Source organism: Numenius arquata, chromosome 6 (genome assembly GCF_964106895.1).
Source record: "Numenius arquata chromosome 6, bNumArq3.hap1.1, whole genome shotgun sequence".
Classification (NCBI taxonomy): Eukaryota; Metazoa; Chordata; class Aves; order Charadriiformes; family Scolopacidae; genus Numenius; species Numenius arquata.
In genome coordinates this window covers 42,122,134-42,134,201 of record NC_133581.1, presented here as the reverse complement: position 1 = coordinate 42,134,201, position 12,068 = coordinate 42,122,134, and the positions used below count along the sequence as shown (strand labels likewise).

At 38.5% G+C, this 12,068-nt stretch overlaps 1 protein-coding gene across 1 annotated transcript in view; it reads left to right on the top strand.

The window, feature by feature from the left end:
• The window catches only part of INO80 (INO80 complex ATPase subunit), a 68,019-nt gene that overhangs the window by 52,963 nt on the left and 2,988 nt on the right, over positions 1–12,068 (top strand). The window contains exons 28-33 of the mRNA XM_074148486.1: positions 2,636–2,730; positions 6,504–6,576; positions 8,239–8,397; positions 9,728–9,830; positions 10,392–10,480; positions 11,327–11,482. Coding sequence (XP_074004587.1) covers positions 2,636–2,730; positions 6,504–6,576; positions 8,239–8,397; positions 9,728–9,830; positions 10,392–10,480; positions 11,327–11,482 — 675 coding nt within the window. The remainder of the gene's footprint in view (positions 1–2,635; positions 2,731–6,503; positions 6,577–8,238; positions 8,398–9,727; positions 9,831–10,391; positions 10,481–11,326; positions 11,483–12,068) is intronic.

Below are 12,068 nucleotides of genomic sequence, written 5' to 3'. Positions count from 1 at the left end.
AAGTCTTGGGGGCATGCCATTTTGCTATTCCACCTCCTAAGCGCTCAGCTTCACTTTATTGGGTTTTATTACCCAAATAAGCCACCTACCAAGTCCTCTGTTTTTCCTTCTCCCCACCCATGTAACAGAAGCTGGAATTAAGCAAGCTGGAGATCAAGCAAGGACTCAGTTTGTAAGAAAATCTGTGCAAAAGCTGTGTAGCAGTAGGTTATTTTTTTTCGCTGACCTGAGATACAAAATACGTCTCCTGCCTACTTGAATATGAAAGAATGTAAGATGTCCTATTTCTTTTAACAGTATTTTGACTGTGTTGGTGTAACTGCTGCGACATCTTACTAACTTAGTCTATGCAGGGCAGAGAGCACAGAACACACTGTTTACAAAGTTATAAACCCATGTTTCTTTGATTCAGTTTCAGCTGAGGAACTGCTGCTGAAAAAAAAAGCTCAAGAAAAATGAGCAGTCAGCTGGTGCCTTCCACAATTACAGTAGAGACCAAGGGTTGTTTTTTTTTTGGTTTTGTTTGGTTTTTTTTAGCTAAAAAAGTGCAATTTCTGTGAGTGATCAAAGCACTAAACTGCTGACAAGTGTAGTATAAGTTGCAATTTTTTTTTCTTTTTGCTGAATTGAAAGTGTGTACTGTTAATATTTGGAAAAATACTGTATAAAAACAGTTAGCAAAAAAGAATTTTTCACATGAGCACTCTTACAGTACTCTTGAAGTATCCTTCTTGATCAAAGGAAGGTTGATGGAGGCAACCAGAACCTGTTAAGCAGAGTGTTGAATAGATGAGTAGCTGAAGGCTAATGTGCTGAGCTTGTTTGTGGGGTGGGGGTGCAAGGGAAACCCATGATTGACAATATCACAGGTAAAGAATAGCTTATTCTTTTTGTAATTTGTGCCATAGTGGAAGTGTCTAAGATCTGGGATAAGGATAAATGCATCTGATGGAATGAAAGAAGTTGTTTTCTATTTGTGCTGAAGTTGTTTAGAAGACAGTAATGAAGAGATACTAATAGTGAGATGAGGGAAGACTAAATGTCTGTAAATGATGTTGAAAGGTTGAATCATTACAAAGTCAGATAAAGACAGTAACAAAGGAATGGAAGGAAAAGGCCCTTGTGATAATAGAATCAATCAGATCTGGAGAAATGGTCATGTAGTTCCTAATTGACAACTGTATCTCTCTGGTTTTATTTGGTCCCAGAAACCTGTCATAGAAATGGAATAAATCTGTAGTAAATTAGGGCTTGAGTGTCTGTGTGGCGAAGTAGCTGTTCTCTGCTTTAAACTTATATTGTTGTACTCCAGAAATCATACTAGCCAGAAGCTCTATTTTGTAGAGGTAGACAAAGTGTGACTTTGGTTATTTCCACACTGTCTGTTTTATTTTATTTACCTATTTTTCTCTTTCATCTGCCATACATTGATGCTTCTTTCCAGTACAGCAGTCTTTTTCCTAGGTTCCTTATAGTATGGCAGCTCTTTCACCTTTTCTGCAGTAGTGAAGCAGAACAAAGAAGGAGGAGGAGCCCTGAAGGATAGGTGAAAAGGAGAACTGAGCATGGTACTGTCAGAAGGTTCATTAGGGTGCAAGCACTGCCATGTCTTCTCACAGCACATCAGTTCTGTATCTGCTGAACACTGCAGCTTGGAGCAAGATGAATCCAATAGTTCTTGCTGCTAAAGTGCCATCTGTTTCCTTTTTGTCTTCATGTGCAGTCACAGCATCTCAAAAAGAACACATACACCAGTAGGGTTAAATTTAATGAATGCAACCAGTAGGAGTTGCATCTTGTCAGCCAAGGATCACATTGTTAAAACATCAGAGGGTATCTTTTCCAGAGAAACTCTATGGATATCTGTATAACCTGAAGAGCTTTCTATGTAATTCAGATTTTATTGATAGTTGCACAGGTACCAGAAAATGCCGAGTACCTTAGAGCGTGAAAAATGTCTCTCACTGGAAAAAGCCTTTGCCTGCAGCACTCCTGGTTGATACCGTTGGATTTGCATCCCAGGCCGTGGTTTCAGTTCTGCTGCTTGGCCTGAGGTGTGGGCTGACACACCAATGTGATGTTCAAAGTGTTCTTGTGCGCAGTGAGATTCATAAGCTCTTCACTACTGAGATAGAGCGTGGACAGACGTTAGTGTGCGTACCATGTTCTTCAAACCACTGCTCAAATGGTTTAAAATTGACAGCGAGCAGATACAGTTGGTTTGTTAGGATTTCCTTACACAGTGAAAGCTCAGGATTTAGTAAAAATTTAGACTTCCTGAAAACAAAATTTGTATTTTAGTGATTTTATTTACCTATTTAGTTATAGGAAAAGGACATGTACCATAACATGGTCTACAATGCAGCAAATGCATCCCCAACTCTGAACTGACACCGTCATTTAGCTCTTATACGAAATGCAAAAGCCGATGTATGGTTGAGTAGCTTTAATTTCTGAATTTTTTTAAAGTATTGCTTACATAAGATTGCTTATAGGATATTTGTTGATAACATTAAGGGATTTTTTTTTTTTTTAAGTAGCAATTCTGCTTTTATTGTTTTTATTTTTTTCTGGAATAATCAAGACTGAACAGTTTCAAGAGCAAATACATTTTTCTGGTGTGTCTTCTTTGCAGGAATACATGGTTTATAGGAAACATACCTACATGAGATTGGATGGTTCTTCAAAGATTTCTGAACGAAGGGACATGGTAGCAGATTTTCAGAACAGGTAATGTATTTTACAAGGTGTTTCTGTGCTAAATCGTGTGTATCTAGAGACTTGGTATAAGATGTAATGGAAATAAATTAAATTTGCACTTAAATTATCTTTCCTGATATCAAGTGGACCTCATTTATCCGAAACAGTTTCTAGGTGGTTTCCTGACCAGGAGTCACAGGTGTTGATATTGAAACCAGTTGTATTTAGGAATTTATCATCTGTGAAACAGTCATGGAAGTAATTTCAGTGTACCCACCTATTGTGCTTCTTAACGTTCCAAATATGCTATTGCTTATAAAGAAGCTCAGTAGAAAGGCAGCAAATGTTCCTTGGTTATTATATGCTCTGACAATTGACACTGTGAAGATGAGATTGAAAATCTTGCATGTGCTAGAGCTTTGAAAGTGACCTAGTTTTCTGCAAAACAAACCATTTCAGCATGTTGTATTAAGAAACATTAAACTAATATACAAGAGATAAAATGGGGATTTTATTAGATAGTAAGATATGCTAACTCTTTTAATTTCGTAAAACAAAATGGATTCTTGCGATTTTTATGAGTACATCAGGAAAGAAGAATATGTAATCATCTTATAATAAGTTAATATATTTTATTATAACTTTGTCTCCACTAAGGTGCGTTATTTATAATGATTGAATTTATGATTATTAAGTTTCCTTTAACCATGAGATACAGCTTGGTAGGATGTCACTTTGGTATGGTAGTTCACAGTAAGGTTACCCTTCCTGGATGTTGAGGTGAGTTTGTAAAGTCACTTTCCTTTTTCAGAGGAGTTACAGATTGTTGCTTATTGTGGGGTGAAAGCAGCATTCTGGACTAGAAAATAATCCTTGTGTTAGTGGCCCCAAGGTATCATAGGTGAAGATAGGAGAGGAAGCCTTTCAGGCTACTGGTTCATGAGGCTTAAAAACCTGAAGGACTGTGTTGCAATGATGAGTCTTCTAGTGAACTCCTCAGAGCAATGAAACTTGAAAAGCATGTGTGCCAAACACCTGAAGTAAGTGAGAGAACCATGCGGTACCTTCTCCCTGTTTCCATGTGTCAGAAGCAGGTTCCTTGCAGGTTATGATGTCCTCCTGGAGTCCTGACACTTCTTCCTGAAAGGTTCTTTAACCAAAAGAAGTGAAGAAATTTGTTTTTATTAATGAACAGAATTTGGTTTTATTAACGAACAGAACAACTGAAGAAAAATAATGATTTTGGCAGGAAATCCCTTTGAGATATGGGTGAGCCAGTCTAAACAAGCATTCCTATTAAAATGTTAGTTGAGTTCCTCTTATACATGATTTACTTATGAGAAATATTTCCAGGGAAAAAAAGCCTGATTGAGACTAAACTATCCTGCAGGATATCCTAGCAGGGTGCTGAAAATAAATGGCTATGGAACGGTAATTTGTTCCTGTAGTCTGTGGCACTGTCCACTTTCTTTCTTTCCTTCCCATATGGCACTTCCAGAAGCATTTCACAGCTGGATGTTCAGGTTACTGTCTATACGCACGTTCCACTATTGTTACAGGAGTGAAAAGATTTCCTGGCCAAGGGTTGCCTACGTTGCAAACAGGCACCTGCTGACTCCTTTGGCTTTGTACCTGCAAGATAAAGTTTATAAAGAGAGTGACAGCTCGACTTCAGTTCTTCACAGCTCTGTGTAGCTCAGGGATGGGTTTTTGTACTCTTAGATTTTGGGCTGCCAGAAGCCTCTCTCATTTTAGAGTTCTTGGTGGGGGTTTTTTTGTGTATGTTAATTCATAATTTTCAGAATTATTTCTGTTGTCTGTTGGTAATTTTTTAGGTAGGGTGGGGGGAAATCTTACCATGGACCAGAATGGGTTCTTTGAGAGTCTGGTTTTTATGACACAGCCTTGCCAGGTACTTGTGAATGTCTTGAAGTTTGAATCCTGAGAAAATAATTCTACTTGACCTTCAAGGATACGGATAACAAAACCCTTAGTTTTTTTACATTTGTTGAGTTTTATTAGCATATGCGTAATAGCGTGCAATACACCCACACTTCTGCCAGGAAGGGCGAGAAAGAACCTTTAGATTTGATGAGTGGACTTTCAAGGACAGACTGCCTACACATAGTTAGTCAAGAAGGAAACGTCCCGCGCTGCTCATTCAGCAAGAGTTTGTGGTGTGTTACTAATTTTGCGTGCGCTGGTGTACACACAGTGTGGTGCCAGAAGGATGTGGCATTGCAGAGTGTCTTCTTTTAAGCAGAGGGCCTTGCTCTGTCATTGTCAAAGTACAGTATGTCAACCTCTTCAGAGCCCTTACTGGTACTCTCTGCTTTGTTTGCATCAACCTGTTCACAGATCCGTATGGTGATAATGCTTTAATTACTGCTGACCCCCCAGTGGCACTAGGGAGGTTCTCAACCTTAGCAGAAACGCTGATTTCGCTGTTACCACTTGAATTTACAGACGTGTCTCCTTTGTCTTCTGGGTGTGCGGTGTTAGAGCTGCCACTGAATCTCAACGATGTTTCTCTGACTCCTCAGCTAGGGCTTAGTGCACTGTTATCGGTAGTTATCTCGTGTGCTCCACCTTCCTCAATTACATACAGGATTATTAGGCTTAGAGGATTATTCCAAGTCAGGTGTTGGGATGCCTCATCTCTCTCTTAGCAGCCAGCATCACTAAATCTGTTGTCAGCAAGTCTAACCCTTGGGGCTGGTATAACTGTATTAGAGTTTGTGAATCTCCCAAGGAGGTGTTCAGACATGGCTTTCCTGAAGCGTGTCCTGGAATGACGATCCATCTTCTAGTAGGGCATTCTGTCTGCAGGGGCACATTCGCCAAAGGCAGCTTGTTTGTCATCGGCGTTCATGCTGTCTGAGGAATCCCAAGGAATGTAAATGTAATACAGTTACTGCAAACTAAAACTTCTCCGAGGTGGGAAGGACAGCACGTGTGCAGTAATAATGGAGTTCACTTATTGACAGTGTGTTTCAAAGAACTTGAAGAATGAGACTTGCTTTTGTGCAGTATCTGATCGTGAGTACTGCCTACATAGTCATCCTTGAAACATTTTACGGCCAGTCACAACTGAATTGTTATGTGACTATCTTGAGATGAATCAACTTATCCTCATTTTACAGATCAGTGGACAAAGGAGATTAGAACTTTTAATTTGAATCAGTGACACAATTAGGGCTAGGGTTGAGAAGCTCTTAACCTGGAGGACTTCTGTTTGTGCCGGTGGACCCTTGTCCTTTTCTAATGTACCTCTATATTTGCCAGCTTGCTTTTATATTAAGGTTCTTCTTCTTCTCCCCCTTTCCCCCTCCTCCCTCCACCCCAGAGTTTTTTGTTCTCTTCAAAGCACAAAATTTAGAACAAAACTTGGATCTCTGCAGTTTCAACATTTATTTTTCTTTCTTTATGAATTGACCATTGTTAAGGCAAGATTTTCTTTAACATCGATCAATTCTGTGAAACAATAAATTGTTCTTTGTCCGTATGAAATCTTAATTTCCAATGTGAGCAAGATAAACAAGCCCTGGTTTGTTTTGTTAGCGATTATTAAGCTGCTGTTGCAAACTGAATGTTTGTGTGTTCCAACAGTCCTGATCTGTAGATTAACTTCTCTCATTCGTATGTGGTTTTTTTCCTGACCATGAACTGCACAAAATGTTCCAAAGTGTCCAAGTAATAGAAGTAGCCCTGGTCACTTTATATGGGTGAAAAAATTTACTCCTGTTGTTATTTCTTGTTCATCATGCACAAAATAAGGGGGTTTTAATCTTTTTCCTCTACAGGAATGATATTTTTGTGTTCCTGTTAAGCACAAGAGCTGGAGGCTTGGGCATTAACCTTACAGCTGCAGATACGGTAGGTGAAATGTGGTAAAGTAATACGGAATAAAAAATCAGCTTACTGATGTATAGTTTTCAGTATAAATATTTATTTGCTTTTCCTGACTCATGTGCCTCCAACCACCGTTTTTCCCCAAGGTGCTCATCTCCTGTCTTCCAGCCTCATGACTTATGTAGGAAAAATGGTCTTTCTGTCTGAACGTTGGCACTCTTTCAGCCATGCTGATCAATTTTTTTAATTTTTTTTTTAGTACTGCTGTTCACGTCATGAAATTGCATAACCTTGTTTACTTTGCTCATGTTTATAATATAGTATTATGCTGATGATAAAGTTGTAGAATATTGGACACATGGTACACAGCTGGAAGTAACTTCCTTCGCCTCCCATACTTCAGTACCGGAGTCTAGAAAGGAGTTGGATGACTGTTGGGGTCTACAGGTGTAAATAACACTTTCATACAGTGAATGCTGTTTCATGGATGACTGTTTGCTCTTAAGGTTCAGCAGCGAAGGAATCTGTAGAACAGGGATCAGTTACCCTTTTTTTCTGGGCACAGAAGAATGAAGCAGTGCCTCTAAAAGTACAAAGTCATTTGTAGTTATATATCATCTAGTTAGGAAGGATACATTTCTTGCCCCCTGCTCACCCAAGGTGTAAATGCATACTGATTTAGGTGAATTGCAAGGGTTTGCACTCTGAGCAGCTGGTGGTTATCATTAGGGGAGGAATACCGACCTACATCAATCATTTCTCTCTTCAATAGCAGCTATTCTTGTGCTTCTAACCCAGTACCTTGTGTGCATGCAGATTTGACCCCAAGGCAGGCTATAGTCACTCAGCCACACAAAACCAATGACCTCTGAATCAAAAATGTTACATAATTCTTTTTTTTTTTTTAAATACCCTATCATATCTTGCTGTCACAAGAAATGGGAGGAAAGCAAGTATCTCTAGGATTTTCAGGGTTTAAAAGTTCTCTCAATTGAAATTGTTTCAACAGAGGAAATAGATGGAAGCACAGCTATGCACCTGCAAGGTCCTTACACAAGCATTTTTAGTTCTGTGGTTTTGTAACTTTCTGAATATTTTACTTTGCTGTCTAAAGGGGTTTTTTAAATGTTTTTGTTTTGTATGCTTACCGTGCATAAAGTGCTGTTGGAATGATAGGGAAATATGAATGTAATGTGGCATTTCAGGTTTTTATAGTAAAAAAATTAGAAATGTTAGACTAGATTAGACGTTATTTAGGTTTGAAAGAAAAAATGCAGTATTACTTTTCATGTGAAATTCTGATCTGATGGGCTTTTTCTCCTTAAGGTAAATAACACTAAAATGAGTTCATGATGTGATTAGCCCGTAACTAATTACATAGCAGTGATTTAATGTGGTGGCAAATTTAGGGATTTTGTACCTCCAAAGCAAATTTGTTGAAGAAGATACAAAAGCCATTCTGTGGAAGTTGAAACATTCCCAGTGTCAGTTAGTTTGAATTCATCTGAAATGCACTAGGACTGGGCAAAGCTAAGTTGATACAGCCTGCAGTGGGGCGGTGATTCTGTGGGGTGTGTAGCAGAACTTTTATTTTTATCGATATTTTGGATTTTTGCTTGTTTAATCACTAAGTGCTCTAAGTGTATGGTTTTATTTAATCCTTCCTGTTCTGGTGTTCTTTCACAGGTAATTTTCTATGACAGTGATTGGAACCCAACAGTAGATCAGCAAGCCATGGACCGGGCACACAGGCTGGGTCAAACAAAACAAGTCACCGTGTACCGGTTGATATGTAAAGGCACCATTGAGGAGCGCATCTTACAAAGGGCTAAGGAAAAGAGTGAGGTAGGAATAAAGAAATCGTCTGGAACAAGACACAGTATCAAAAACACATATCAAAATGAGTAAAGAAACAGAAAACGTATCTGCAGGGAGAGAGAAGACAACTCAAAAGGGAATGTCTTTGTTTAAATAAAAAAATTTGTGTCCCTGACACAGCAGCGTTACAGCTGCATTATATGAACTATGAAGCAGCTAATTATTTACAGTATGACTTCATGAAAACTATTTCTTACGATGGCATGGAACTATTCAGGCTTCTTTTAGACTGGAGCTTCTGTCTTTGCTGTGTCAGGGCTACTGATTCCTCCCATGTTATACTGTTACACCGCAGCTGGAGGGTTGGGGTTTTTTTTGAAAGAAATTTGGAAGGTAATCGAGTGAAAATTATTTGAGGTATGAGGGTTGCCAGAAGAGCTCAGTGTCCTGCCACGTCAAGCAGTAAGTGTACTAGAAACTTTATAAACCTCGTGACGCTTTATTGGGTAGGAAAAAATTAAGCAGGTTCACTTTCTTTGGTAGCAGTAGGTATATTATACAAAACATTCACATGTTTTTGTGTTCTCGGGGTTTCTTTTAGCTTTTGTATTAATTAGATGCTCATCATGGTGCTGCAGCAACAGAAGCATCTCCAGCTGAATGCATTCACGTTTCCGTTGTTGAAACTAACCCATCTTCTCTGGGATACTACACTAGAGTCACCTGATAATCAACTTTAAAAATAAAGTGTAGTCTTTTCGCTGGTGATGCAAATCATCGAGATAGGCAAATTGGCCTATGCTGAAGCTTGTTCTCTTATTCCTAAGTTACAATCTTTTTTTGTTGTTTTAAATATAGTTGCAGTCATAGAGGTTCAGTGACTTGCTTAAACTGAGACACTGCCTCAATATGGAGATTTAGTTTTCAGTCAAAGAAACTAGCAATGTCGTGGCCTCTAAGAATGTTCTGCATGATTCTCTGTGCAGATTACTGGAGAAATTGAACCGACAAGAATACTGCTGTATTTTTTTTCTTTTTGTTCAGCAGTATATTAATACTGTTATCATTTTTTGTTTATTACATGGTGCTATAGATGTGCAGCTTTGCACAAGGACTGGCAATTTCCTGCCTTCTAGCTCAGTTGTTTCTCTTATTTTATATCCTTAATTATACTCTTAATAAAATCCTCCCTGAAATTTTGCTACCAACTTTGGTGTGATAGAGAAGTCAATTCTGACTTACACAGATGCGCTGGCATCTTTTTCTGGCTGGCTTTCAATGAAGGGTAGTGAGAATGGTTCATGGCTGCTTTGAGTAATTTTTCCTTTTTTTTCTCTCTTTGTTTTATTCCTTCTAGATCCAACGAATGGTGATTTCAGGTGGCAATTTCAAACCTGATACCCTGAAGCCAAAAGAGGTGGTCAGCCTTCTGCTGGATGATGAGGAACTAGAAAAGAAATGTATGTGAAATCCGTATTGCAGCATTTTCCCCATCTTCCACTTCATTAGCTTATGAAATCTGTGTTTTTATCTCTACAAACACATGTATTGCTGGTAACAACTTCTGTTTCCTGGCTCTTTTTGTGTTGCCAACTCTTGTTAGTACAAGCTGGTTTCATATCGCTGCTGAGCTGAGAGATGAAGTTGTGCGAGAGACCTGATGATGTGATAAAGTTTTTATTGGCACTCATTCAGAATCGTTGCATTGTTCCCAAGTGACAGAGCTTTGACAAGAATTATGTAGGTCATGACAAGAAAAGTTTTAGTAAAAATGCTGTATTTCATCATACTTTTGAAGTTATATTTGAGGTATACACTTTTATGTTGCTTGAAAGAAGAATTTCACTGTAAGACTTTCTAGTAATTTGAATACAAATAGTTTGAATATGTAGTGTTTTCAGTGTTTTAATACAGCTGATTCTTCTTCACAGTTCTGTTAGAACTAGAATTTCTTGTAAGATTCACAAAAGGATATGATATACCTTTCCAGTGGTGACAACTTGGTATTTCTTTTCTGACAGTGCGTCAGCGTCAAGAAGAGAAGCGACAGCAAGAAGAAACAAATCGTGTGAAGGAACGTAAACGTAAAAGGGAAAAATATGCTGAAAAGGTACTTGAGTGCAAAGATGTTGCCTATGTCAGTGGTAGAGCCAGAAAAGCCTCAGGCTCACTTTTACGTGGTGTGGAAACATTTTATGCAAAGGCAATCTAATGGGTAAAGCCTCTTCCCTTCATCATTGAACATCAATCTGTGGCACTTCCTTTACACAGAAGAGGGATATTAAAAAATACGTAATACATAGTTATCTGAATTTTAATGTCCTTAGTAACTTCAGAAATCAGGAAGGTACTGTAGATCACCAGTAGTCTACAGACAACAGCTTGCGGGCTCATGCTTGAAAAAACAAAATGATCAACTGATCATTCTGTGGCATATCAAAAGGTGACTTAATTAAGATTTTGTTCTGCAAGGACAAAAAGGGAATGTAAATGAAGCACAAAACACAGATAAAACTCATATAACTATGTGGCATCTGTGGAACTAGGGAAGATCAGTTTGTTTAAAAAAGATCATTAAAACTAGTTTATGAAAATTCTGAATTTTTGAGACAAAGAGGCTTTGCATTAATTAATTGGAATTTTGTGTAATGGTAAAGAATTTCAAGCTCACTTCAAAAGGTAGTGGAAATTAAAGTAATTCTGTAAGAGTAATTCTCCATCATTCCAGCTATTTTAGGAGGGGAAAAAAAACACCCAACGAATGCTACTTAAATCTAAAGAAGGAGCCTTTAGGGGATCTGTTACTGTGTCATTCAGAAACTTGTTTTGGGTAATTCTGGGCATAGCATTCCTTGAGCTATAGTACTGCATTAGATGTTGAGATTTTGAGTTGTTTATTCCCTTTCTTCTGTTTTATTGTATTTTTTCATTCCTGGTATTGTTTTGTTTATTTCAGAAGAAGAAGGAAGATGAATTGGATGGGAAGAGAAAGAAAGAAGGCATGAACCTTGTGATCCCATTTGTTCCCTCAGCCGATAACTCCAACCTGTCTGCTGATGGGGATGACTCCTTCATTAGCGTAGACTCTGCCATGCCCAGCCCTTTCAGTGAGGTAAGACTCTCTGCTGCTTTAAACTATATACTATTTCAGTTGTGGCCTTACGGCCTTACATCCTGTAAGATTCTTGCTTTCTGTTATTTTAGCTAGTGTAGGACTTCAAGTATGTGGGGAAGTAAGATGTCTTAAAGGCGAACCATGGAAATGAAAATAATTGATTGAAACATAACAGCTGGTAATAAGCTGCCTTACAGCTCCTCATGTTATTTGACATTCCATTATTTCCCTCCTCATTTGCTCTCTGCCTCCCTTTTCTTACAGTAAGTTCATGTCCTGACTCTCCTCCCTTTCAGCCCCTGAAATTTTTCCATTCCTGCCTGCAGTCTCACTTACTTTCTTCCTACTTTCTTCTCCCTTTTTCCTGTTTTTGTCATGTTCACGTTCATAACCGTGTTCTGCCTTCTATACAAATATCTTCCATAGCAAGAACAGTCTCTTTCTGCTCCTGAACCAAAGTATCCCTCAGATAGCTCTTTGATGTTCAGTTTCTTTGTAAGTATTCCTCGCTAGTCTAATCCACATCTCTGTATCTGCTACCTTCCTTGCTTCTGATTCTGAATCACTGTGGTTTTTTTTCCCT